Source organism: Pangasianodon hypophthalmus, chromosome 23, assembly GCF_027358585.1.
Source record: "Pangasianodon hypophthalmus isolate fPanHyp1 chromosome 23, fPanHyp1.pri, whole genome shotgun sequence".
NCBI classification, from domain to species: Eukaryota; Metazoa; Chordata; class Actinopteri; order Siluriformes; family Pangasiidae; genus Pangasianodon; species Pangasianodon hypophthalmus.
In genome coordinates, this window is record NC_069732.1 from 7956207 (window position 1) to 7977907 (window position 21701).

The 21701-nt window shown below is 39.2% G+C and overlaps 1 protein-coding gene across 2 annotated transcripts in view; it reads left to right on the forward strand.

The window, feature by feature from the left end:
- pkhd1l1.1 (PKHD1 like 1, tandem duplicate 1) overlaps positions 1 to 21701 on the forward strand; it is a 50333-nt gene that overhangs the window by 13360 nt on the left and 15272 nt on the right. For both annotated transcript variants that reach the window (XM_053228580.1, XM_026929993.3), the window contains 31 exons: positions 248 to 370; positions 1585 to 1690; positions 1788 to 1895; positions 1989 to 2153; positions 2443 to 2564; positions 3122 to 3254; positions 3636 to 3828; positions 3979 to 4121; positions 4989 to 5093; positions 5617 to 5805; positions 6489 to 6659; positions 6901 to 7106; positions 7581 to 8556; positions 9136 to 9384; positions 9499 to 9648; positions 9852 to 10026; positions 10333 to 10483; positions 11739 to 11895; positions 12296 to 12505; positions 13663 to 13792; positions 14071 to 14312; positions 14826 to 14962; positions 15088 to 16117; positions 16502 to 16693; positions 16933 to 17084; positions 17318 to 17477; positions 17595 to 17763; positions 18999 to 19087; positions 19262 to 19425; positions 19948 to 20077; positions 21263 to 21381. In XM_053228580.1, coding sequence (XP_053084555.1) covers positions 248 to 370; positions 1585 to 1690; positions 1788 to 1895; positions 1989 to 2153; positions 2443 to 2564; positions 3122 to 3254; positions 3636 to 3828; positions 3979 to 4121; positions 4989 to 5093; positions 5617 to 5805; positions 6489 to 6659; positions 6901 to 7106; positions 7581 to 8556; positions 9136 to 9384; positions 9499 to 9648; positions 9852 to 10026; positions 10333 to 10483; positions 11739 to 11895; positions 12296 to 12505; positions 13663 to 13792; positions 14071 to 14312; positions 14826 to 14962; positions 15088 to 16117; positions 16502 to 16693; positions 16933 to 17084; positions 17318 to 17477; positions 17595 to 17763; positions 18999 to 19087; positions 19262 to 19425; positions 19948 to 20077; positions 21263 to 21381 — 6546 coding nt within the window. The remainder of the gene's footprint in view (positions 1 to 247; positions 371 to 1584; positions 1691 to 1787; positions 1896 to 1988; positions 2154 to 2442; positions 2565 to 3121; positions 3255 to 3635; positions 3829 to 3978; positions 4122 to 4988; positions 5094 to 5616; positions 5806 to 6488; positions 6660 to 6900; positions 7107 to 7580; positions 8557 to 9135; positions 9385 to 9498; positions 9649 to 9851; positions 10027 to 10332; positions 10484 to 11738; positions 11896 to 12295; positions 12506 to 13662; positions 13793 to 14070; positions 14313 to 14825; positions 14963 to 15087; positions 16118 to 16501; positions 16694 to 16932; positions 17085 to 17317; positions 17478 to 17594; positions 17764 to 18998; positions 19088 to 19261; positions 19426 to 19947; positions 20078 to 21262; positions 21382 to 21701) is intronic.

Here is a 21701-nt window from a genome sequence, read left to right on the forward strand (position 1 = left end):
AAATGGCCTGAACATAACTGTTGAAATATAGTGTATATTCTGATGTAGGAGTTCAGAAAAGGAACAATTCATGTACAATGCTAATTTATTTCAATGACATTTAATATGTAGCAACATTGAAAGACTTAACTAAGTTGCTTTCTCCATTGTTCCATTCTGAAAATGTGTTTATTTAGGGATATTTCTAGAATTTAAAATGTTAGCTGATTTAATGAATGTGTTTTCTGTTGTATGTTTTCTTTACTAGATCAATGACTCTGGTGTAGTAGGTGTGAACCCCTCTGTGAAAGCACAGGTTAAGCAGCAAGGAGGCCTTTTCAAGCAAAGCATCATGGGGGATTTCCTGCGTGTGCCTACAAATAAAACACAGGTGCTTCTTGTTACAGTCTTTTACCCCTGTATCTCATATTTCAGTATTGTAATACTTTGCTCAGGGCAACCAGTATGTAGAGTTGCAGAACAATAAGTTTAGAGTGATGGGACGCTTTATTTTTTTTTCTTTTCATTACAAAGTCATTCATATGAAATCCAGCAAAACTGCATGTTAGGATTCTTCAGAATTTTATGTGAGATCAGGTGGAGTGTGTTGATGTTGTGGTGGCTACACCTTTGCTGCCTTCACACTGTGTTATATGATGCTGTGTGGGGCATTTGATCCTAGACAGTGTAGTGAACGTTGATTTGTGTAACTTGTACTGTTTGTAGTATGTGCACAATTTGTGATATGTGGGAGATGCTGAGTGAATGTCTTAAAATGATTTTCTTTCAACAACTGATGTTGTACAAGCAAGTATGTTTGGCTGTCAAGTAAGTGCTTCTAAGGACCTTCTAAAAAATATATCAAAAAGTGGTCAAAGTGGCAGGATGGAAGGGCTAAACATTTTTACTATTAATCAGTAAATCAGTGTTACTGTTATGAAACGTAATTGGTTGAGCCTTATATCATGGGGTACCTCATAGGCAACAAACTATTAGTAACATTGAATAATCTCAGAAAACAAATAAACAACACCATCCCTAATTGTCAAGTGTTTTAAGCTGGTAATCATGCCATGGCTTTTCTGCAACAGAAAATCTGTTCTTTTGTTCAGACCACACAAAACACAGGGTTCTGTCATCCCTTTGTGTAATTTTTATACTTTGTTTGGACAAAGTTTGCATAGTCCATTTACTTTGCCATTTTTATTGCATTGTATTTGATTGTCTATTGTATTTTATGTGTGCTTTTTAAACCATTGCTGATGACGTCAAATGATTAAATAAATTTGCCACAATGCATGCACAATCTAGGGGGCATTTCACCAAATCGAATCAACTGTGAGTGTGAAATCAATATTTACTGTCCATGATAGGCTGTGTGAATATAGAGTCTGGGCTAGAAGGAAATCAGCCCAGGCTCTTCTTCATAACCTTCTTGTTCTTGATTGCAAAATAATTAACCAAATAAGTCTATGTGGATGTCAAAAAGTTAGTCTGGCAAAGGGAGGGTTTAGCTCTGCCAGCCTATTTTTACAGTACCAGCTAGCACTGATCAGAACCCAGTTACACACAACAGAGCTAAACAAATATCTAATGTCTTTTCAGGTACAAGTTTTTATCAATGGCATCCCGTCAATGTGTTCAGGTGACTGTGGCTTTACATGGACTGAATCTAAGACCCCAGTTGTAACAGGAATCTCCCCAACGCAAGGTAAAACATGTGATCTAATTCCGTAATGCAAATTTGACTGTCACTTTAGTCATGTATGTATCAGTGTAGAAATTTTCTTCTTGTTCAATGATTTTAGGAGCCAGTGCTTTAGGAACTGTTCTCAACATCTCAGGATCAGGATTTGCTGACAGAAATGCTACAGTACAGATCGGACATGTCCAATGCTCAGTTCTCCAGGTTACAAGTGAGTTGAAATGTACTGTAGCTGTTAAGACACAACACTCATGCTGTTAATAACCAAGACGGGGGTTTAATCAACGATCCATTTGTGTTTCAGATACATCGCTAACCTGTCGTGTAGGCCCTGCGAGTGCTGGATTGTACCCAGTCACTGTGAGTTTCCCTACATTGGGTAACGCTCGCTATAATGGTGGCAACATCTTCAACTTCACCTACCAGATGGGGGTGACCTCCATAGCACCCTCTGCAGGCAGTGTTACTGGTAAAGACGACACGGAAAAGACTCACCCCGTGCTTTTAATGCATAAAAGCACAAATATGTATTTCACTGTACTTCTTTACAGTTATGACCTTACGTGTTAGTAAATGAGTGGGAAAAGAAACATCAAAAATCTTGAGGATTAACAATTTTTTTTTTATGCAGTTCTGTTTATGGTGTTTGCAGACATTCTACTAGTTTTATATAAATAATTGTACACTACTCGTGCAAAAAGTCTTACTTGGGTATCTCATACTCTTAATATAGCTTCCTCCACTATGTTGTTCCATAGGGGGCACAATCATGACCGTTTCTGGTTACGGATTCAGCCAGGACACCACAGTCACTATTGGGAGTGTTCAGTGTGGTGTAATTGATGTGAACCTCTACCAGCTCTTGTGCAGGGTTCCAGCTGTAAGTGAATTAATTGCTTCTTTATTTGACTATGCTATACACTATGGCTCCTAAGAAGTTCCAGAGACGTATAGAATACCAAAGCATGTTAAACAGTTTGGCAGCTTGTTTTGGCCCTACACCTTACTAAAGCACAAAAAAGGCTCAAATCTAGAACCCTTTAGGGTTGTTCGGTTGGCCCTCAGAGGGGGAAGCCTTAAGGGTTTTGTGAAAAATGCTATAACGGATTTCTTCCTACCAGAAAGCATTCCAAATTAGAACAATTTTAGAAAGCTAAGAACCCTTTTCTAAGAATGTAAGTTTTATATATCCAGTATGTTGCCTTGTGTTGGTGTTTCCTCTCTAAACGTTTTCATCTTTTTATCCTTTTGTATTTTTGGCAAATTGCTTGAGCATTTGCTGCTTCTCTTAATTGGTTCATGAAAAATTCTCGTTGACTAATAACTGTCCTCTGGTGTTTTATTAAGTAAAATGCTTGTACACTATAAGATCAACAGAATGAAGGCAATTTTCACTGCTGGTTTGTTTGGTTGTCTGAGAGCTGCCTTATGTTTCAGGGATCAGCAGGAGAAAAAGCAGTGACCCTGAAAATGGGAAACATTCAGGTGACATCTCCAAACTCTTTCACATATGACACCACCCTGACAGCTACAATTACTGGAGTGAGCCCACAAACAACAACAGTGTTTGGTAAAATCTCCTCCTAAAAATTTGTTCAAATCATTTAAGTGTGACTATAGCATATGAAATAGGATCATATCATGCAGTATCCATTTCTGTCCAGACACTATTGTGTTCATGTTACCTACTAATCCCTCGCCAGACTTCTTTCTCAGAAATCCTTCTTTCTATATCTTGTACTGGACCATTTAAAATTCATCCAAATAGACAGGATGTTAGTTGCACACACCTTGCACAACCTGAATTGTGCAACCTGTCCTTTTCTTAAAAGCAAAACTTGCTTGAATATAATTTAAAGTGTCAGTCAACAATTAGATTGCATTTACAGCATTTCAAGAAGGTTTAGTTGATGGAATTAAGTGATTAACCACTTTATGTTGTGTGGTAAAGGAAACAGGGTTCTCACCATCGAGGGTACAAACTTTGGTGACCAGATCAATGGAAGCTCAGTCCTCATTGGTGGTGTGGTGTGTGAGGGGCAGCAGTGGACCAGTACAAAGATTAACTGCCTGTTACCCACACTTCCCCCTGGGCTGCATGACATCAAAGTTATAGTGGGGAACCAGGGCTATCCCCTAATCAGGTAGCAATCTTCGAACATTTATCTAAAACTATGCACTGGAATTTCAGTGCAATAAACATCAAACAGATCATCAATTATTGATACTCACTTGATTTCTTATTAAAATGAAATATTCCCTTCTTTTAACCTCCATGTGTACCTGGAACACAGCTCTGGTGTGAACACCACCGTAGAGTACATCTTACGTGTCACAGCTGTCTCCCCACAGCACGGCTCTCTGTACGGAGGAACTACGCTAACCATCACAGGTTCTGGATTCAGCCCTGTTCTGGAAGACAATGAAGTTACACTAGGTATGGTACCTGGACATAACATCCCCGGTAAATCAATTGTATAACCCCGGGAATAGGAATTGAACAGAATTTACATTATTACCTACCTTTGTGTCATGCTTAAGCCAATTAATAAGGAATAAAACAAGACAGAGTGTGCTGTTATAGGAAAACAATCAAGGACGACGTGGTGAGATGTGGCCTGACGCAAAGTGGAGTGCCTCTAAGTTGGTTATTTGCCAAAAACAGTACATCCTGGAGTGTTATTGCTCCTATACCAGAGCAATTTGTCAACAGTTATAAATAGGAGGTTATTAATGGACACACTCCAATTTTTATCTATTTATAGTTGTGGAATGCCCACAAAACAAGTTACAGTTGTCACTTACTTTATAACAGCTATAAACTGTCATGCCCTCACCAGTCTCTCTTTAATAAGAAGAAAAATGCAGTTTGTCATGTTACTGTGAAACCGGAAAGCACACAGACCTTTGTTCTAAAGATTCTCTCATGTCTGAAAACTTACTGACTGTCACAAAGCTATGACAGTGGAGATTCCATTCATAAATGTTAGATATTGTCTCCTTACAGAAAGCTTCACCATATCAGTAAACCTTTCTTTGGTAAATAAAAACATATTTTTCATCTATTAGCCTTTATGTGGAGTGTCCACCACAGTCCCTGCGAATTAGCTGTTACTACAGAAATGATAACCTATTACAACAAGTACATTAATATAAACTTGCCATTTGAATTACAGCCAGCACCACTTTTTTAGAAAATTAACACCATCTGACCAATCAGATTCCAGAATTCAAAAGTGCTTTGGTATATGATTGAGTCATAGTTTGGCAGTTTAGCGGAGTAAGTCTTGTGTGTTTTTCACAGGTGACACACTCTGCAAGGTGACTGCTGCCTCAAACAATCAGCTGCAGTGTGTGACCCAAATGGAGAAGCAAACGTATACTGTCACAAACCAAGGCATCAACCCGAGTAGGTTTACACCAAACCACCTCAGTTTTAAAGCCTGGGACTAAAGCATGTCAGTAATGCACTGATAGTGTTTCTTTAAACGTTCTGTAGGAAAAGTACAAACCAGATGTTTTTAAAAGCTAATTTAGGAAAACACTTTGTTGTCATCTGTAAAACCTAAAGAAGAGTGAGCCAAGGAACCTTTAAGGGTTTTGGATTTAGTTGTTAAAGATTGTGCTGTTGGGGCTAGGAGATGCTGAGCCATTTGTGCTTGTGTGTGAATACAGGTGAAATTATCCTCTCATAGATTGTTGTCAGAATTTGATCCAATTTCTTCATGTGGCAAACCCTTAGAATGTTACCACTATTTCTTTACTTGTTAATACTTATTTATGTAGATATTTGAAGTTTTTGAGCATATAACAGCATATATTTTTTGCTATTAATGTTAAATGCATATAAGAGGCAAAATTTTCCTATCAGTCCCTAGTCTGACATCAGTCACACGTGTGCCTGTGTGCGGCTTGTGTGTGTATGTGTTCAGCCTATGGTCAGGGGTATTCATGGAGCCCAGCTACGGTGATAGCATCAGTAGGGGATACAGTGGTCTGGAGATGGCAGGCTCCAGCTTTCGTTCAAGGCCTGGGCTACAGAGTGTTCAGCGTGGACAATCCCAGCAGCACAGAGTTCGATGGAGTGACCTTCAACAGCGGAAATTCCAAAACAGCCACTGGTACACAGACTATAACATCTATAACATTCTCTTTCCATTTAAAATGAGAAAATATCAACTAATGTAAAACCTAAATGTTTATCTATGGAAAGTCAAGAATAATATAACCATGGAAGGTACTAATCTATAAACCAGTACTGTCAATAGTTTAAGATCTCAAGAACAGCATTAAGTATTTTTTTTTATTCAAGTTCTACTGCATAATATTAAAACCTTCTTATAAATGTGAAATAGACTGTTTCTAGAATTTTGCACAGAATAAAGTGTCTCCAGCATATAAATGATACTTAATACCACTTCTTGTTTACATGCAATGAAAATACAATTGGACCAAACCTTGACCCCTGTGGGACACCACTACTATGTTCTACTACGGGATTTTACAAGGATAAAAATCACCAAGCAATTTTATTTATTTATTTTTTAAATGAAAAATATCTCAAATACTCATCTAGAAGATCAGTTGACTGATGGTGCTCATGTTGAATGCATTCCTTAGCCACTAAACCCCTCTAATTGCAGTACATCCCTAATGACCACTTGTGAAACAGAACAGAACAACAGAACAATGGAAATGCACTTAAGTAGCATTATGTCCTGACTTTAAAAAAAGATTTGGGAAAAAAAACCTAACCCTGCTGGAATGTGTGTGTGTGGGTGTCTCTTGTCTTTTTTGTCTACAGGGTTTTTCAGTTATTGTTTCACAGCTCCTGGGGTGTACTATTACAGCAGTGGCTATATTGATTCAGCAAACCAGACTAGCATGCAGGGCGTGGTGAGCGTCAGACCACTAGAGGAGAGAAGTACTGAGCTAAACGTCACTGTAGCAGGGTTTCAAGCCCTACACTATCAAGGTACAAATGTGTTATGTCCATCTGATTACCCAAGTGGGTTTCATTCCTTAATCCTTTGATGATTGTAGTTTAAATGGGAAATACTTCTAAAACAATTGTGCATGACATTTGTAGGATATATCCAAATTATTTAGGTGTATGTTATTTAATGAAGAATCAATAACATGATGGAATCTCAGATAAGTGTAAAACTCAAGTCAAGAGCTAGGCTTAATTTGCATCCTGAAAACTGGCCTTGTAGGTTCAACACGTCTGAGCAGATCAGCCTCTAACTGTGTGGCCTCTCCTGAGTGCTCTGGCTCTAACACAACCTCCAATAGCCAATCCTTCAGTTTCTCCAGCTGTTCCAGCCCCACTGTCAACTCCATCTCTCCTGATCATGGCACGTATCATGACCCCATCATCATCCAAGGCTCTGGCTTTAGCAACATCACCTGCGCCAATGAGGTAAAGATTCAGGCATCTGAGCTTTTGTCAAAAAGAGAAGAGCTTGAAAGAATTGAGAGTTCAATAGTTATCCCATTTATTTCAATTTAATTCAATTCTATTCAATTCAGTATAATACTTATTAAGGAAGGAAGCCCTAATATGGATAGTGTCTATGTTTTGTGTATTTGTCTGTATTGGTGTCTGTATTTTGTCTGTATTTGCAGAGACCCTGCATATTGACAACAAAAAAAATAAAGCTAGTAAGACATTAAAACTAGAAGCCAAGTGAGCAGTCAGATATGAAGCTTATGGGACAAACAAAGACCATGTTTGTTAACATGAACATACAGCATTCATTTATTCAGCCTTAGTACAGGCTGGTCAGGGCCACACACAGTTTTAAATTGTCCATATTTTGCTAAATAGAGCCACATTAACATCTTTTTGGAATCATTGATCTGATTAGCATCTCTGGCTCATGCATTGTTACAGGTCATGATTGGAAACACCTCATGTCATGTCATCAACAGCACCTCCACTATGATTCAGTGCCTCCTCAGCTCTGATAGTGGAGCACCTGTGGGCATCCTTTTGCCTGTTCACGTCCAGATCAACAACCTGGGCACTGCACTGCTCACAATGCCGAGTGAATCTGCCCGGCGTTTCGCAGTTATGCCTGTGTTGGACTCAGTCTCACCACCAATGGGCAGCACGACCGGTTACACACGCCTCCTTCTCTCTGGCTCTGGTCTCACTGCAGGCACAGTCACAGTGGCTGGCTATCCATGTATCACAGTGTCCAGCAATTACACTCACATCATATGCGACACATCTCCGTCCCCACCTCAGATGGGAAATGTTGCTGTTCAAGTGGGTGGAATCCCTTCACTCTGCAGCACTAACTGTTCGTTTCAGTATTCCGCCTCCCTGGTTCCGACAGTTTCTACGATTTCCCCCAGCTCTGTTAGTGGAAACCAAACAACTGTCTTTGTAGATGGAAGTGGCTTTAGCAGCCATCTTGAAGATCTCAGGGTGTATGCAGACAACATCATGTTGGAGGTTAAAGAAGTCACAGACAGCAGGCTCACATTGCTGGTTGGCCCTCTGCCCGCAGGACCTCATACCCTGAAGGTGGTTGTCATGAGTAAAGGGCTAGCATCTGGAAATGCCACACTTACCAGCCAGGCACAGGCCAGTCTACAGCCCAGCTCAGGCAGTCTAGCAGGAGGAACACTACTAACAATCACAGGCAATGGATTTGCAGCAGGAAACACCAGCGTTATGCTGGGACCATACCCATGCACCATAACGACTCTAACTCCTACCATGGTGACTTGTTTGACACATGCCTTTAATGAAACACAGGTACAGGTCAATATTAAGGTGTTTGGAGTGAATTACCCACCACTAAGCTTCAATTATACTCGCAGTCAAACTCCAAACATCACCAGCGTTAGCCCTACAACAGGTACGAAGAATGAATAAATGCCATTAAGTGGCGTTATTTATATGATCATTAACATCAAATTATTTGAATAATGTGACTTGAATGTCACATTATATTATTTCAATAAGGTGACAAATTAAAGGAAAAAAACAACATAAACTGTCTTAGTAAGGTGGTGGCCCAACACAAGCTGCCAGAACAGCTTCAGTATGTTTTGGCATGGATTCTACAAGTCTTTTGAAGAAGAAGTTTTTGTTAATATGCAGTGGCTCTGAAGCCTGGATTATACTTGCTTAAGCATGTGAACAATACTGCTTGTGTGCCCTCACGCAAAGTTACATGTCAAATATAAACTAGGCCTAAGGGGACACATGGACTCAACATGCTCAGCCACAGTATAACAAAGCCACCATTTTTTCACTCTTTAATTTGTCACCTCTCTGTTTACCCACCTCTGCATTTTAACACAATTTCCTTTCCCTGTCTTCCGTAATAATACATATGTACAAATAAGATACACAAAATACAGTAAGATAATACAATATCAAACAATCTTCTCCATTTGAGTGCAAGTGTATATATTTTTTTTATACACTACAGGTCCCAGTGGAACAGCGATCACAGTCTCAGGTTCTGGTTTTGGCTCGGTCGCTGGTCTTGTTTCTGTGCTGATAGACGGAGCGGCATGTAATGTGTCATTCATTACGGACACAGCGATACAGTGCATCGTGGGTGAACATGCAGGAGGAAAGTTCCCAGTCACACTGTATCATCAGGTCAAAGGTTATGCTCTGACCCAGGCTAACTTCAGCTACGAGCTGCGACTAATGCAAGTCGTGCCTAACGAAGGTAATCTTGGCTTACAAATATCATTGCACTTATGTCTAACTGAGGCCTAGATAGATATTGTAGGACAGTATTTTACAGTAACAAATCCCTTTTCCTTGCTTGGTGCTGCTACAGGAAGCTATGGTGGAGGTGCAGTAGTAGCAGTCCAAGGCTCTGGGTTTGACCCTAACTCCTCTAGAGTTCTGATCTGTAATACAGAATGCAGTGTCAACCAAAATGCATCAAGTTCTACAAATCTGTACTGCAAGATTCCACCCAACAATGGTACGTGAGGAGAAAATCTGTACGTCATTGCATATCTATCAACCCTTTGATGTTCATAACCATACAAAGATATTTGCATGACAGTAAAATATGCTAACAATGTCTTAAATAGCACGCAACATTTGGTCGAAGAAAAAAGCAAACAAAGCAAGTGACAAGTGAAAAAAATGTAGAGATAAAGAATATTTGCATGGTTTTGGCAGGAACTCAAGCGACGTTGTCATGCACAGTGGAAGTACTGAATAGCTATGGATCAGCCAACGTTACAAATGGCTACACATACAAAACCAGCCTGACACCTGTCATTACGGATGTGTCGCCTCGCAGAGGAGGAACAGCCGGAGGCACTTTGCTTACAGTCACCGGCTATGGTTTCAGGTCTGGAATTATGCTGTCAACATGTATTAAAATTTGAAAACAGAAATCTTCTGTGAAGCATGGGATGAAAGGTTGGAGCTTGCCTAGGGCAGCAAATGTACTAGAGCAGTGTAATATTGTTCACAGTGTTTTTATGTTTATAAGGTTTTCCACTGTTCTGTCATTATACTAGTATAACTAACAAGAATTTCTACATTTCTTACAATTTATGTGACATAGATTGATACAGAATCAACAGATTCTGTGTTACAAATCTTATTGCTGTCTCTGTTCTGTTCTGTCTCTGTCCTGCTTTTGCGCACACAGTGGAGGGAATGTTAGTGTGACAATCGCAGGGTCGGTGTGTGATGTCCAGTCAGCCAGTGAAACACAGGTCATCTGTGTGACCAATGCCCAGCCCAGGTCCCAGCAGACCAAGGTCCTACTGAATGTTGGAAACAGAGGAATCGCTCAGACGGTAAACCTCTCATCACATACACTCGATGACCAAATTATTAGGAACCCCATTCTAAAACTGGGTAATACTGTGCTTTTGGAGATGCTTTTCTGTTTGAACAAGTCTGTCCATTCTCCTTTGACCTCTCTCATTAACAAAGTGTGCCCACTCACAGAACTACTGCTTACTGTATGTGTGTGTGTGTGTTCCCTTCCCTCAACAACATTCTCTTGTTTGAAGTATGGAGACAGTTAACTGTGAAAATCCCAGGAGATCAGCAGTTCTGAAATACTCAGACCAGCCTGTCTGGCACTAACAATCATGCCATGGTCAAAGTTACTGAGATCCCGCTTTCCCCCAATCTGATGTTTGATCTTAATATTAACTGCCCCCTTGACCATGCCTACATGCATTTATGCACTGAGCTGCTACCTCATGATACCCTGATTAAATATTTGCATGAATGAATAGATGGAAAGGGGTTCCTAATAAATTGGTCAGTGAGTGTATGTTACAAGTTTTAGCAAATAAAATGGGGCTTGTGGTCATTTTTAATGCAACATTCACGTCAAAACTGACACTCATTTAATGCTGGTAAATTAGACTAGATCTGTATTATACAGAATTCACACCAGACCCATAGCATAGTGTATGGAAATAGTGTCAGGTGTTGGTCTTTGAGTAGTCTCCTATGACAAAAATCCAACGATGATAAAAAAATAAAAGCTGGTAGAACTAGGAGACTAAGGTCAGGCGTGTTGTTAGCAGAGATAATCCTGGGTGAGTTATTCTTTAATATGAATATCTCTTTCATAACATTATACATTTTAGATATTTGGAAATATATACTGTATAACTGAACTATCACCAAATAGTGCATACAGTTAAATAATTTAATTAACCCCCTTTTTCTTTGAAATGTCCTATTCTACACCCATAGACCAAGTTATTAGAGTTAATTAATAGAATAGATAGTACAGCAAAAATGAATACCTTTATTTTATGGCTCTTCAAGATGCTTATGTGGCCCTGGCATAATTTGAGTTTGACATCCCTGACCTAGGTGATCATAGGAAGCATTGTTATACTGAATAGATAAAATACAATGTCAGTGTAATTGTGTACTTTCATGTTGACGATATGTTTTTCTATTGATTCATTTACCATTAGCTGGCCAGCTTGTTGCAGCAGATAACAAAGTAGAAATATAGAGGTGATACAGTATTTGCAAACATTTTTACCAGGGAAATATCATGATGTCCACCTCTCATTCCAGGATCGTGCTGACTTCTTTTACATTGATGTGTGGTCATCTCGGTACACATGGGGAGGTCAGTCACCCCCTGAAACGGGCACATTTGCTGTGATCACTAAAGGCCAGACGATCCTCCTTGATGTCAGCACACCAGTATTGAAGATGCTTCTCATCCAAGGTACTGTGAGGAGGAACCAAAAGCGTGGACAAACAATTATAGATGAAATATATCAGCCCATCAGGATCTAAAAGGGTTTCCCTGGTCTAGTGGAATAAAAATGTCATATCCAGCACAGCACACACAAACACACACACACATTTGCACACTTACTTACATTTGGTTAGGTATGGTTTAGAAAAACCAGAGCAGCTACTGGCATGTTTTTTGGGAGATGGGAAGAAACTGGCAAACCCAAAGGAAAATCATAAAGACACTGAAAAAAATGTGAAATTCTGCATGATATCAGCCAAAGCTCAAGAGTTGTGACATGACAATTCTACCCACTCTGCCAGCACACCATCCTGTTAAGCTATATCTTTCCTAAATTCACTTTATAAATGTGTCTACCTATGCTCAGGTGGAAAGTTGATCTTTGACGAAGCAGATATCGAGCTGCAGGCAGAGAACATTCTCATCACAGATGGTGGAGCTCTTCAGATTGGAACAGAGGACAACCCATTCCAGCACAAGGCCATCATCACACTGCATGGCCAACTTCGTGCACCAGAACTCCCTGTCTATGGGGCTAAAACCCTGGGGGTCAGAGAGGGAGTGCTGGACTTGCACGGTACACCAGTCAATTACATCATAGTTCTGATAATGCAGTGTTTGGTAAAAACTGAAGACCCATTTTCTAAAAAAAAATGTAGAAAAGATACAGGTTCTTCAGAATCTAAAATAAAGACTTCTTTGGCATCGTATAAACAGAAATATATTCATTCATTCATTCATTCATTTACTTCCACTCTTCCTGGTGATGGTGGTCATGGTGGCAACAGGTTAAGAAAGTCAGTCCAGACTTCTCTATCCCTAGAGTACATCTCCTCCTGGGGAATGCCCAGAAATTCCCACCCAGCTGCGAGATAGGACAAATATAGCCAGTGATTGCTTGCTGTAAGCACTACTTGGCACATGCCACACTAAAATGACACAATAAACAAATTATTTGGCCAACCGTGGGATTAATTAGGTATTTTAGACTGCTGAAAACACTAGAACAGGAACTCTTCATCTGAGAGTACAGTCTACTTTCATGAATTAAGCAATTCTTAAATCTCTCACTAGGGTTAACATATAAGGGTAGTTTATAGCAGGGTTGGCAACTGTTGGACCCTGTATTTCAGGGAACCAAACCGAGTATTTGAAAAATACTGTACCGGAGCCAATAAACTTATTTTAAAAAAATGATCGTTCAGACTCCAGTTTTCTAATTTTCTAAACATGAACCAGCTCAGCTTCTGTAGCAGATCCTCAGTTGTGACCAATCACATAGATGTATGTAAATTATTTAGCTGAAGGCAGCTTATTGTACCAGAGACTAGATACAAGGCTGAGTTTTGTCATAGACTTTTCAATTCATTTACACTCTCTAGTCAGATTAGCAAACTGAGGATGTAGCTTGTTTGACGAAAGTTTATTGGACAGAGAAGTATGCATTTATTTTCCTCACACACTGTTTCATATGTTCCAAGACTGTGATGCTAGTCAAAAATGGTAACGTGAAGCAGCACTATGAAACAAAACATAACCAGGCCGAACTGTCTTATTTATAGCCATGAATTAATAACTAATGGTTAAGCATTGAAAGGTAACCAGGCGTCACTAGCTAGTCATGTTATTTGTTGTTCTGAACCTATAAACATGCAATTTTATGTAACTGGAGCATTACAAATTTTATTTATATAACCCTGGTCTATATAATCAGTTTCAAATCCGCTTCTTCAGGTATCCCTATCCCTATCACCTGGACTCGCCTTGCCCAAACTGCTAACAATGGTTCCACTACTCTCACTTTGATGGACGCAGTTACCTGGAAAGTTGGAGATGAAATTGTCATTGCCTCAACAGGTGGCAGGTATAAGACCATCATCACAGGAATTTACACTATATTTTTCATAAACAGTATACAGATCTTCTACCTCATAGTGGACATATGGTCACCTCATTTGTAATGCTAATGAACGCAAAGTTTTTGCCTTCACTGACATCAGAGCATCGGGCAACTTCTTGCTGATGCTCTGCCTATATAATAATATACAATATACGTAATATCAGAGAATATTTAAATCTTCAGCTGACTACATACATAGTGTTCCACCCCACACTAAATGTGGATTGTGGGTAACTTTGCAGGCACAGCCAGCAGCAGAATGAAGTGAGGAAAATTGCATTTGTGTCACCTGATGGTCGAACCTTAACTCTGACCAGTCCTCTGAATTACACCCACCTTGGGATAGTCATTACGTTACCTGATGGCACTGTGTTTGAGGCAAGGGCTGAGATTGGCGTGCTCACCAGGAACATTGTTGTCCGTGGATCCATTAACTCAGAATGGAGCGATAAAATCCAGGCATGTCCCGATGGGTTTAATACAGGTGGGAATTTTGTTCTATATTTATTATTCTTAATATTCTCACAGACTGTTAATATATGCAAAATTGCATGTGTTATATCAGATCATATGTTGCAAAGTTAGCAGGAGTGATTTTTTGGTTCATACTAACTGTACAGTTCACTGTCAGAATAAAAAGGTACCAAACTGTAAATTTCCTTTTCTAGCTTTTGTACCTTTAGTATGTATCTATTACCTGAGAAGGTTCATGTGGAGTGAATATGTTCTTAATTTCCAGTTAGGTGCCTTAAAATAATTTAAAAGGTATACTACAGTATATTCACATTTACTGGTTTTATATATACACACATGCACACACACACACACATATACAGTATGTGTGTGTGTGTGATGTGTATGTATGTATGTATGTATGTGTGATGTGTGTGTATATATATATATATATATATATATATATATATATATATATATATATATATATATATATATATATGTATGTTAAGTGCAATGCAAATATTTAAATATTTTATTTCAGGGGAGTTTGCCACCCAGACTTGTTTCCAAGGGAGATTCGGGGAAGAAATTGGAAGTGACGAGTTTGGTGGCTGCATTATGTTCCATGCACCTCGGCCCAATGAAAACCTGGCCATAGGAAGAATTGAATATGTCGAGGTATCATGCTGCGTTAATAACGTGTTATAAATACATCTAACACACATCTAGGACTTTTGGAATTATACCCTCTTGAGGCCTTGTGTTTTTTTCATTGTGTCATCATTTTGTGTCCTTTGTGGCAGATATTCAATGCTGGCCAGGCCTATCGTCTGGGTCGCTATCCCATCCACTGGCACCTGATGGGAGACATTAACTTCAAATCTTACGTTCGTGGCTGTGCCATCCACCAGACCTACAACCGCGCAGTCACCATCCATAACACGCACAGGCTGCTGGTGGAGCGTAATGTCATCTACAACATCATGGGAGGAGCCTTCTTCATTGAGGATGGCATTGAGACCGGCAATGTCCTGCAGTACAACCTGGCCGTGTTCGTTCGTCAGAGCACCAGCCTACTGAATGACGACGTGACACCAGCTGGCTACTGGGTCACCAACCCTAACAATACCATCAGACACAACGCAGCCGCTGGAGGAACGCACTTCGGCTTCTGGTACCGAATGCATGACCATCCAGATGGCCCATCCTTTGACAGTAACATCTGCCAGAAGATGGTGCCTCTGGGTGAGTTTTATAATAACACAGCCCACTCACAAGGCTGGTTTGGCCTGTGGATCTTCCAGGACTTCTTCCCCAAGAAGGAAGGAAGGTGCAGCTCTACTATACCTGAGCCAGCCGTGTTCCGCAAACTCACATCCTGGAACAATGAGAAGGGAGCAGAGTGGGTGAACGTAGGAGCAGTGCAATTCAATGACTTTCTCATGGTGAACAATGAGGTGGCAGGAGTGGAGACCAAGCGCATCATCCAGCAACACGTGAGTGGATGGGGGCTAGACAGAGGTGCTGGACTGGTCAACAGCACCTTAGTTGGTCACGTAGACGAGCTTGGCCTGGGTAGAGACTACTGTACCAGCCATGGGATTGTCCTGCCCCTGGACGATGGCATGAGTGTCCTCAACACCAAATTCATTAACTTTGATCGGCCAAGTTGTGCTGCAGTTGGGGTGACTACTATACAAGGAACCAGTGGCAACTTCTCTGGGGGCTGGACTGTCAAATTCAGTGGAATCAAATATTATCAGTCACCTAACAAGGCTACCTTTAGATGGGAACATGAAGTTGTTCTGGTGGATGTTGATGGATCACTGACAGGTATTTATTATAGGATAGCTCTAGATAGTACAGAACAGTATATGAAATATAGAAAGATATGACATTCTTTTCTGTGTTGAGCATTCTTACAAAGTCAGTTATTAGGGTTCCTCAAGGGTTCTTTGGATAGTTTTTTTCACTTTTTATACTTTTCAGTTTCCTAAAGGAAGCTTCTCTGATACAGAAATATTCTGTTGTATGATTCTACATAGGGTTCCCCAGAGGGACAACTTCTTCTTGAAAAATATGTTTCTTCTTGAAAAATATATTTTAGTTAATATCCTGAGCAATTTAATCATGAGTTTAAAAAAAATCCTTGATATGTAAGACAGTTAGCCTTTTTTTTCCTGAGATTTTCTTTTTTCTTCCTCTTCATTTCAAAAGGTAATCCTGACTACAAGGTAGTGCCGAAGAGTAACCTGCTGGATCCAGCCCACTGTTCTTACGATGCTTCATGGAGCATAGGCTTCCCTGGGACAGTGTGTGATAACACCATAAGCTTCCACCGACTGGGGATTAATTCCTCATTACCCTCCTCGCTTTTGTTTAAGGATCTCATACTCACCAATACATATGGTATGGAAAAGAATTAGCTTGCATTCACCTAAGAATTGTGTTGTTTGGTGGCAAGACAGTGTGCTATTGTGAGTTCAGTTTGTCATTATCATATACAGTACAAACGACTGCATTTAGAAATATTAGAAAGTTTCAGAGTCAACTTATACAATTAAACATTATTGCAAGAATCCTGTTTCTTGTGTATTTTTACAGACAATGTAACATTTAATTTATATAACACTGTCATATTATTCTAGGGTCAAGCGTTGTTCCATTTGCTGACAAATTGATTACCCATCGCTCTGGTTGGATGGCTCTGCTTCCCTCTGACAAAACCTACAACTGGTACTTTCGCAATGCTTCGCAAATTAGCAACATCTCGTACAGTGCAGTGTTCTATGGCTTCAAGGTAAAGTCATGATTATGGTCACCTAATGTGTTTAATAATGAATTCAGTTCAATTTAGTTTTATTTATATAGTATCTATAACAATGGACATTGTCTCAAACCAGGTTTACAAAAGCTTTATCAATTTTAAATTTGAAATTAATTATTGAAACTTTCAATTACATTTTATGTTATAAACAGTATATCAATTCAATTAATTGTGTGCTGTGTTTTCTCTTCCTTCTCTCCAAATAGCCTCAGGATTATGTGATTGTAAATCACAATCTGACTCAGAGTCCTGACCAGGTGTCTGTGGTGGACAATAGAAATGGTTCAGCCAATCCCCTGAATGCTAGTGTGAATATAAATGGAGACTGGTACATGGACAAGTCATCCAACAACCTCTACTACATTGGTAAAACTGCTGTTGTACATATCCTCATGAGATGTATGACCTAGAAAGAAGGAAATAGCTCTGCTTTCCTGGATTCTTCTCTGATATCAACCATGTTGTATGATGTTTTTCCTTCAGTGTCTAGCAAAACAACTGCTGCTAATAGAAAGCGCAGGAACAGCGTGGACAGATCAACCACAGACATTTCAGTGGCATTCAAAGTTTATAATTGCTTCTTCCCCAACTGTGCACCACCACAACCAGCCACCGTCGCACCACCACCCAGCCGCCGACCTGCCAACTACATGTATGTTACATACATTCAGTATAAATATGAATGCACTGTAAACTACTAGCATACTGTTTATCAGGAGAACTTGCTTCAAAGCTCCAATCTAACCTAAATTCTCAGAGTTCTCAATTCCAATTACAGTTCCACAGTCAGTCTCGATACTACTCTAAGTTGAAGGTGTGGTCTGCACCCCTATTCCCGCCTTGTAACACTTGCCTCCTTTTTTTTTTAAATCTTTATGTCTATTACATATATTCTATTTATATCAATTCCTGAGCTATCCACACCAAGTCATTTTGGGTAAATTCTTCATTCAAACTGAATGAAGGTAGGATCAGCACAAAGCTCAAATGTAACTGCTAAGGAAAAGATTAGGCATGCTTTTCATTCATTTCATTTAAAGCAGCAGAGCACTGCACAGTGGTTCAACCTTCAAAAGGCCAATGTGAATATTATATTACTATATAACTGTTGACTTTTAAAAAAAGTGTTGTGAGGTGGCAAATGCTAACACGGCTCTTAGAGCTTTAGTTATCACCATTAGTGAAAAAGCTTTTCATCATGGTAGGATTATGGGACATGTCTATTTGGGTTAAACAAACAATAGTTACAATTAGTTGATAAGTTTACGCTGGACCTGTAACTTTACCTAATGGTGTAGGTTTACCTGTAACTTTACCTAATGCTGATTTACATCTCCAGTATTTCAAATGTTTGGTGCAATGGTAGAAACAACTGGAATCACTTTCAGACTGTCAAAGCTAAATATAGTCTTCAATTAATCTACCATGTCCTTTATGTATATTACATTTATTAAACAACCTTTATCATGAATGAGTGTTGTTATTGACATTTTCCATTAAACATTATGATAAAAATAACTGGCCACAAATAGCCAATTTCCACCTGCTTTTACCTAATTAGATTCACACATCGTATGTCTCAAGTTAAAGAAGGCAGTTTGGCCCTCAAGCATATTGAGTTAATTTTTAATTGTGATCATTTACATTAAAAATAAAAAAGCAAATAAATAAAAAAAAATGCTAATGAGATAGCCAATGAAAGATTTCTGGATTTTATTAAACTTTAACCAGTTTTGTCATGATATTTTTTATGCTATGTCACAATAATTATAGGCTTATATGTTTTTTAAACAATTCAACCACTAGAATGTGCTAGACTGGCCCTTTCTTGAAAAGAACATTTGTGAATGTATAAAGAATATGTTATATGCATCTCATGATTTGCAGTGCTTGGTCCAATCAGTCATTTTGGCAGTCATCTGCAGAGAACAATTTCACCGTACCACAAGAAGGTGCCAATGTTGTCATTCCCGCAGGTATTATACTCATTCCCTAAGCTGTTACAAAAATGACTTTTTCAATACGTAAAGCATTTTCAATACCTTTACAAAACTTATAGCTGTTAAGATAATATACTGTGTGAGTACTGTGTTTATCAAACACCAACAATACAAAAGTTGATCCTAGACTGCTCTATTCTGCATCCACAGGCAGGTGGGTGGTTTTAGACACCCCTATTCCACCCTTAAATAACCTCACAGTGATGGGAGTCCTGGAAATTCCAGACAACATGACCATTGTATCCAACCGCACCACCCGCAGTCTTCCACAGAATAGCAGCATTGTCCTTGATGCTACTTACATCTCCATCCAGGTCAGTCTTCCCATAAATCATCAGACCCACCAGGCTTAGGGGTTGCAATTATAATTCCATTTATCCAACACCAACACCAACACCATTACACCAAAACCTATTCGAATACTAGCTCTAAGAATCTTCTGTTGAAAACAAACACTCCAGGTACCAGACTGTACTTTTCCTTGTCACTGGCATGGTACCATCAAGTGTACAGCTTTTGTGTCTTTAGAACATCTTTTACCTGCATGACTATATTCTACAATTTTTATTCTGCCAGACCACTAACTTTAAATCTTTACTCAAAATGCTAATTAAATTATACCACATGCATCTTTCCAGTTGACACATACATAAACACTTACAGACTAAAGCTACGAAAGATGCACCCTTCATGGTACCACCTCAGCCACAAGGAAAACTACAGTTTGGTACCTTTATTTCTGAGAATGTAGGACAAATAAATCAAAGGCCAAAGGGGGTCACCATATAGCATCTGAGTAATGTTTAAAATGCATTAGAATTTGTGTTCTCACATAGGGAGGGCGTTTAATTGCTGGATGGCCTGACCAGCCCTTCACCGGACAACTGCAAATCATTCTCAGGGGAAACCAACGCACGCCTGAATGGCCTCTGCCTGCTGGACAAAACCAAGGATCTAAAGTACTTGGTAAGTGAGTAATCAAACATGCTCATATATAATGTACGTATATGTAGCATGTGTATCGTACTGCCACAAATTCACACAGACAAGCAGACAGACACAAACAGACAGACATTGTCTCATTTAACATATTTAGATGAACAGTTTTGTAAACCGGCAGATCACTATGAACAAAATTAAAGATCAAGTTCAAACTAATCAATGTGAGATTTTCTTCTTTTTTTTGACACTTTACATCCATTTATGACAGAACGTTTGGAAAAAAAAAAGAAACCTTTATGTAGCTGTGCACTTTCTATGGTGGATTATATTTACTCATCTTGCTCTTAAATCTTATTATATAATCCAGTATAGCAATGTGAGGGTCAAAAAAGGCATAGTATTTCCAAAACAAAAGGGCAGATAAGAGTAAACAGGTGAACTGGCAGAGGTCAGGAACAGTAATATACAGAATATCCAAGACAAAGGGCAATATCCTAAATGGGAGAACAGAGAAACAGGCAAGGGTCATAGAGTAAATCAGAATACAAACAGTGGCTCAGAATTTACATGATAGGCAAAGATTGGCAAGGCTTCGTAGTGTGTGACTGTGAACATAAAGTATGCTTTTTATATGTCCCAGAGATGTGTGTATGACCAATGAGAAGTCTCTAGAATTCAGGGGAACGTGCCCTCTGGTGGTACAGTGGGAAACTGTCCTGGGCAGGTGTGACACTGAGTTACAAACTAACATTTAGACAGAAAAATAAGGAGGTAATGAACAACAGGTGGGTGTAATTACTAAACAGGACAGTTTGATTAGCTTAGTTGAGAGGGAGTGTGGCTTTTGGCAGTTAATTCTGGTAGCTCTCGAGCTAGGATTATTCTAATAATTATTAAACTTTAATCAGTTAATATTGCTCTCAAAACAAAAAATAGCTTGAATATAAATTCAACTACTCAGCTTGTGTGGAAATACAGCTACAGTGCAGTTGCTATGGATGGACTGAGGGTTCGAGGTTCACACAGCCTTTGAAGCTATTTGAAGCTAGATGCAATGCGTCTGGTGTGAATTCAGGGTTGGCCTTTATTTGTTGTGTTAGGGTACAATTGTGGTATTAACATGTACAAGCTGCACTATCACATAGCTTTTTTATGAAACATCTTTGTAAGCAATGGTATTGTTTACACAATTCTGGTGTTGTTGTTTAGGTGTGTTTGGTGCTCTTGACCTCTATGGAATGCCACACAGAGTTTATCACACTAAACTGGCCAGCACTGCTAGTGCTGGCTCCAGCTCTCTCTCACTTCAGGAGCCTGTAGACTGGCAAGTGAGTACATTTCACCATGCAAAAATAAACATGCAAAAATAAATAAGTGCATTATACATGATCTTCAAGTTTCTGTGATCATTTTACCCACCACATACAGTGCAAAAGTTTGTACCCCCTAGTTTCTGGGTCAAAAAAAGGAAACCACCTTTTGTTTTTTTACAATTTTACAATTAAAAATCTTTAACTTGAAGTGTACTCTGCAACAAAACAACAATTCAAAATCCAGAGTTATAAACAATGCAGTGGTGTGATGCACCCTGACATGAAGAGGAGTTATTGTTAATACTCCCAAATTGAGTATTTTCCAATAACAGCAT